Source organism: Littorina saxatilis, linkage group LG16 (assembly GCF_037325665.1).
Source record: "Littorina saxatilis isolate snail1 linkage group LG16, US_GU_Lsax_2.0, whole genome shotgun sequence".
In the NCBI taxonomy this organism is placed as follows: domain Eukaryota; kingdom Metazoa; phylum Mollusca; class Gastropoda; order Littorinimorpha; family Littorinidae; genus Littorina; species Littorina saxatilis.
In genome coordinates this window covers 24,784,160-24,790,805 of record NC_090260.1, presented here as the reverse complement: position 1 = coordinate 24,790,805, position 6,646 = coordinate 24,784,160, and the positions used below count along the sequence as shown (strand labels likewise).

Here is a 6,646-nt window from a genome sequence, read left to right as displayed (position 1 = left end):
TTGAAATGTTGTGTGCTCACAGACCCAGTCGCTGACCTAGTGATAGGTAATCTTCGGGGTGTGGTACCCAGAGTAGATTTATTCCTTGGGAATACGCAGGGTGTTGGATTGTGTGCTGATGTAAGTCACAAGAAAATCACTGAAGAGGTGGTACTTGAGAAGGTCGTGTGTGGTACGAGTAGGGCAAAAGCCAAAAAGAAACTGGAGGATTTCCCGGTGCCATTGAAAAATGTGGTTACTCCTGATGTGTCGGTTAACGAGGAGGATCTGGAAAGTTTGCTGAGAGAAGATGAGACATTGGAAGAGGTGTTGAGTGTGTCACGAGAGGATGAGAAGTATGCAGTTTGTGCAGAGAAGGTTGTTGATGTTGAGGAAGTAAGTAGTGGGTTTCGCGAAGACATTCCACTGAGATCTGACTGGGGCAGTCATGATGTTTTCCCAAGTGAAGGTGGAGAGGCAAATGTTGCAGTGTTACCTCTGACTGAGGAGAGGAAAACGTTGCCGTTACCTACATTGCCTAAGGGGAAGGAAGAGACAAGCGGAGATATTGTTGTTGATCCTGGTTTGACAGATAGTCATAAGGATGATATGGCACAGGTGTTTGGAAAGATGGTAGACATTTTCAAAACATGTGATGCGGTGGTGTCTTTAACGGCAAGAATTAGGATTCGAGGTTCATCCAATAGCATGAGACAGGAATACGTTGACAGACATTTTGTCCAGGTCATTCGTAGATCAGAGCATACCACAGGTTTATGGGATGTGTGGAAAAAGAAGGTTGTTTTGATCAAAAGAAAACTCAAGAATTTTCTTTTTTCCCCGGGAAGGGGGATGTCACAAAGATGTGAGTAGCATATTTGTGAGGTGAAACCACGTCGTGTTTTTAACCTCCCTAAATGTTGTACAGGCGAGGGTAGCTGACCGGACTGGCGTTATTCACGTGTTTCGGGTGTTGCACGTAAAACTGGCTTAGCTTGATGTGAGTTGTGTTTGAGACATGTAGCTGGTCTGGGGTAAATAACGACACAGCGTGTGAGATTTCCAACCGGGAAGGTTGTTCAGCGTGTGTCAGACTTGTTCTGGGAACAAGTACTCTTTCAAGAGACGGGTCTCTTAAGGTAAATGATTTACTATGTTGTATATTATTGACGTTGGAATACATAGCTGGAGCGTAAAGGTTAGTGTGTATAAAGTGCACCCAATCTTAGTGTGAAGCTTTGAGAGAATTCTTGATGTAATTGTTTCACGGTTTTTCATGGGGAATTTCTTGAACATAATTGCTACGCATTTATGTTATATTTAAGACGGTCATGCTTTGTATGGGGAGTGTTATTCATTGATTAAGTGTTAGTTTGGATATTGAATCTGTACGGAATGTGAACGTGGAATGAACGAGAATGTATGAGTGGTACATGAACGTTTGGAAGAAGAGATGGTTTTAGAGAATGTTGTATTAAGACTTGGTTAAATTCTTTAGGAGTTTCCATGAGGGATTTCCATGGCGTATAAGGGAGGGACCTTACACGAGAGAAGCGCTAGACGACGGTGGAAGCAAGGGACCACCTCTGCGCAGATGACTAGACGAGTGGAGTCTTCATCGATACCGGTCGTAGCTGACGACGGTTGTTTCCGCTACGGGCGGAAGGGTTTCTCAGGGAGAAACCTGGAAGGTGTGTGTTGGCATCTTCAGTGAGAGGTGTGTTGGCATCTTCAGTGAAAGGTGTGTGTTGGCATCTTCAGTGAAAGGTGTGTGTTGGCATCTTCAGCGAAAGGTGTGTGTTAGCATCTCTGTGTGTTGGCATCTGAATTCATTATTCTACGACGATTCAGCGGGACAAGTAAGTGAACTGGCGACATGCAGTGAGCCGTGATACGAACTCGTGAGTGTCTGTTGGTACCTTCTTGTGTGCGTTAATCTATATTTGAGAAAGTATTGTTATAATATGTATTTACATGCCTTGAGTGAAAGCTGGAAGATTGTGCGAACTGTGTGTTGAAAAGTTGTTCGTATTGATGTATTTAAAGTGAAGAAGTTTGTTGTTTTTGGTTGAGGAATTAATGAGCCTGCACCCTCCCAAGTTCTGTTTTTGAAGTGTTTGGTGTGAAAGGGTAGAGACAGTGCAAAAGGGCAGAACACGCATAATAAATTCACATGCAAACCACTTCGTGACAGTGTGTCTGTGCGTGTGTGTGTGTAGAGCGATTCAGAGTAAACTACTGGACCGATCTTTATGACATTTTACATAAGAGTTCCTGGGTACGATATCCCCAGACATTATTTTCATTTTTTGGATAAATGTCTTTGATGACGTCATATCCGGCTTTTTGTAAAAGTTAAAGCGGCACTGTCACACCCTCATCTTTCAATAGAATTGATTTAAATTTTGGCCAAGCAATCTTCGACGAAGGCCGGACTTTGGCATTGCATTTCAGCTTGGTGGCTTAAAAATTAATTAATGACTTTGGTCATTAAAAATCTAAAAATTGTAATCAAAATTATTTTTTTATAAAACGATCTAAAATTATGCTAATCTTATTCTTCATTATTTTCTGATTCCAAAAACATATAAATATGTTATATTCGAATTAAAAACAAGCTCTGAAAATTAAAAATATAAAAATTATGATTTAAATAAAATTTCCGAAATCGATTTAAAAACAATTTTATCTTATTTCTTGTCGGTTCCTAATTCCAAAAACATATATATATGATATGTTTGGATTAAAAACACGCTCAGAAAGTTAAAACGAAGATAGGTACAGAAAAGCGTGCTATGCAGCACAGCGCAACCACTACCGCGCTGAACAGGCTCGTCAATTTCACTGCCTTCTACGGACTACGGTCATTGTGAAAAAATGCAGTGCGTTCAGTTTCATTCTGTGAGTTCCACAGCTTGACTAAATGTAGTAATTTCGCCTTACGCGACTTGTTGATCAGTTTCTTTAGTTTCCTGGTGTGCTTCAATAACGCTCTCGTGACTTGTACACCAAGTTGTATCATGTTATTTTGAAGTATAGGGGGCTTTTTACTGTGATTTGTGAAGGCCTCTTCACCGGTCCGTTTTAGGTGCCCAGGCTCCTAATAGGGACCAGTTGTGAATTTTTCTGTATTTAATTTTTGCTAAATGTCTATCAAAGCTAATTCGCTCTGATTAGGCCTAATGGTTAACTAAAGAGAGAAGAACTACCAAACACAAAATGAAACTTCTTTGCAAAAAAACAAGCTAGTTATCAGCATGAAACAAAAAGTGGTCCATATTAGGCAACCTCCCCCTACATTATAAATATGAATTGTCATTGACAAAACAATACGTTACATTCACAAATATATCGACCCAACTGACAAACAATCAGTAACAAGAACTTAGCTTGATCGAATGTTTCGGCCGCTTGTTGGATTCCTTCGATCAAGTTAAGTTCTTGTCTCTGTTGTTACTCATTGTTTTTTCCGCTGTGCAATTTAAAGACCGTTGGGTCGATATATTTGTGAATGTATTGTTTTGTCAATAACAAACGTTCCAACAACCTACCTTTCTTGTTTTTTTATTCAGAATTTTGGAACGTTGGCAGTCTCTTTGTTTTTGGATTTATTTTCAGTTTTTTCCCCGCTTTGATTGTTTCTTCGTAACTTGGCCACGGTTTTCTTTGTTCGCTTAAAAAAAAAACACCCACATTTCCTCTCTACAGAGACTTTGGAGTACACAGATCTATGTACTGTACGGTCTCTGCCTCTGGTGGCCTCAGCAGCCTCAGCTAGCATTGCCATCAATTGACAAGATCGTGAAATCTATAAATAGCTCTTGTATCATCGTGAGTTGCCGCCTGACGTCGCGATCATGACACGTCACATTTTTTCGTGATAAAAAAAATGACGTCAACGAAGCAGCGTGTGCTGTTCTAGGCAACGAAACTGCACAGTGCACACAACAGCTTGCTCAGCTAACTGGGCAATGATTTCTAGCTAAAACCCGTATTTATCTGACACACAGCGACTCTCTAAATGACTGAACCATGCCACGACCGAGGACGCGATGGAAATGTTCGCTAAACGAAATCCAGATCTGAGTGCAACCGATCTGGCTTGCAACCATCCAGGACGTCTGACCACTCAAACAAACACACATTTCCTCAAAGACGATGTCTGGTTCCCTAGCAATCGAGCAGAAGAGGGGAAATCCACATATACCCATCCTCCGCGACAGCCAGAAGGCCTCATCACGGGACAGCCTCGCCCTTACCCAGCAGAGCTAGCGATCGAGAAGAAATCGTTCAGACACGATGGGGGACAGGCAGACGGCTTCGTTTATCACGCTAGTCTCCCACGACGAACTGGAGACACTTGGTAAGTACACGAGTTCTTGGAAAACACTTGTTAATCAGTCACTGAGAACGTCAGCCCTTTCGGGTGAAACTCAGTCGCATCTCGAGTATAACCGGTATTACCGTTTACTGAGCTTGTTCCCAAACGACTTTTGCTTCTGTGCCATTTATTTATGAAGTGCCTTTCAGACGTCTTATTCAAAAATGAACCAAAGGTGCTCTATTTCCAGAAACATACGACCTTTGTGTAGCATCAGATAAAAGGCAGATTTTTTTTCCATTTCTTTGTTGTTGTTGTTGAGAATGAGAGCGCGATGGTACACTTTTTTAATGCTGAAAGGAGTGAAGATATTTTGTTTAAAAAAAAAAAGAAGCTTTTCTCGCCTTGAAACATAAGCTGTAAACAGTACCATCAATAAGAAATATATTTACATGTCTTTTTTTTAAACAACGGCCCAAAATATAATTTAAAATACGGTCGCCAGTTCTCCCTGCGATTACTTAGCTTTCGGTAAATTTATCAACTAGATTTAGGAGATTATGAGTTTGTTTCCAACTGCAAGTGCAACAGCATCATAACGTTGCGAATTATCTCTGATGCACTTGATACACGCGTTGTTTGCTAACACTGAACCTGTATCTTTTTAGCAACATTGGGTTGCACTTGACGCCATGTAAACATGGGGGTCTTGTAGCTCAGACTTGTGTCTCACTGGGTTCTTCTTCTTCTTCTTCTTCTTCTTCGTTCATGGGCTTAAACTCCCACGTTCACTCATGCTTTTGCACGAGTGGGTTTTTACGTCACGTGTATGACCGTTTTTACCCCGCCATTCAGGCAGCCTACGCAGATTTCGGGGGAAGCATGCTGGGTATTTTCGTGTTTCTTTAACCCACCGAACTCTGACATGGATTACAGGGGTGCATGAACACTCCGCGCACTTTCCCAATTTTGAAGCTTCCGCGCATGTGAAACTCCCGCGCGTGGTGTATATGTAAGATGCGCGCGTGTTTTAGCAAAATGTGATGTGAAACTAGCGCGCGTGTCTTTGCTCGGTCAAATGTGAGACATTGAGACATTAACAACTGACACTTGTATATCCATGAAAACTGACACTTGTATATCTATATATTGAACACGTCTTTATTACACAGACAAGTCGATAAAAACGAATGAAGACTTAAACCATGCGTATAAGAATATTTTGTTCACTTATTATATAACAGAAATTACAGAAATTTCGGGTGTCTGGTATCACAGTCACAGAGACTGCAGCAAAGGTACAAGAGGGGGGAAGTCACAGCCATGGACTTGACGTATTCCTTCCTGTCGATTTCCCCCGTGTTGTATCGTTGCTGCAGTCTCCCCAGTTCCAGCAGTTTCTGCCTTCGTTGCGGCCTCGGCCGCGTGTGTCCCTGTCCACTGTTGATTGTGCTGATTTTAACGTATGTGATTGTTTGCACCTCTTTCAGTTTCTGCATGAATTCGTGTATGTTGGGATGAGACACGTAAAACTGATCGTTAAAATGTCTGTGGAAGGACTCACATCCATTTGTGGTCCTCACCCCGTCGAGGTAACCGTCAATTACGATGGCATCTTTTTTTCTTATGGTCTCAGACTGTTTTAAATCCATGGCAGTGACAGTGACCGGCCGACAGTGACAGTGTGAGTCTGTGTGTCTGTGAGAGGGGTAAAAAAATGTGTCACAGTGGTCATTGCACTGTGAGTACGCGCGCAAGTTGTATGAGCCGAACCAGTAATTCGTGCGCGGAAGTTACAACCCGATATTGCGCGGAGCATACATGTATTTTACAAGCGCGGAATTTACATATGCGCGGAAATTACCGGCTGCGGATTACAGGATCTTTTCCGTGCGCACTTGGTCTTGTGCTTGCGTGTACACACGAAGGGGGATAAGGCACTGGCAGGTCTGCACATAAGTTGACCTGGAAGATCGGAAAAATTTCCACCCTTAACTCACCAGGCGGCTGCGACACTGGGTTCGAATCTAGGGTGGGTCGGACACGGGTCATCTTCATGGGATGGCGGTATCCATTTTCCACCCTTGCGTCATCTGGTGGCACGGGGCTGCCAGAAGTAAGCGTTAGTAGGAAACTGGTCTCATTTAAGTTTCCTTGATGTTTGGTCTGCAATCTTAACAATAACCGCTTTTTTCCCGGCACAGATATGGCAGCTGTATGCCCAACTACCAGCAAAATTTATTTTTTGCATAGAAATTAGAAGCGATCGACGTTTCCCTCTCAGCGCCTTTATTTCTGGCTGGTTAACCACCTTGGTGTCAAACATGTACACGACACCTTTCTCCA

The 6,646-nt window shown here is 42.4% G+C and overlaps 1 protein-coding gene and 1 long non-coding RNA gene across 3 annotated transcripts in view; both read left to right on the top strand.

Annotated features, from left to right (window-relative positions):
- Positions 1 to 228: 228 nt before the first annotated feature.
- LOC138950646 (uncharacterized) lies at positions 229 to 2,078 on the top strand. Its single transcript, XR_011450757.1, has 2 exons — positions 229 to 1,118; positions 1,478 to 2,078. It is a non-coding gene; the product is annotated as an uncharacterized lncRNA (long non-coding RNA).
- A 1,801-nt stretch (positions 2,079 to 3,879) lies between these two features.
- Positions 3,880 to 6,646, top strand: part of LOC138950645 (uncharacterized) — a 20,498-nt gene continuing 17,731 nt past the window's right edge. The window contains exon 1 of one of the 2 annotated variants that reach the window (XM_070322360.1): positions 3,880 to 4,342. In XM_070322360.1, coding sequence (XP_070178461.1) covers positions 4,032 to 4,342 — 311 coding nt within the window. In that variant the 5' untranslated portion in view covers positions 3,880 to 4,031. The remainder of the gene's footprint in view (positions 4,343 to 6,646) is intronic. The other variant, XM_070322361.1, reaches the window with a different exon arrangement.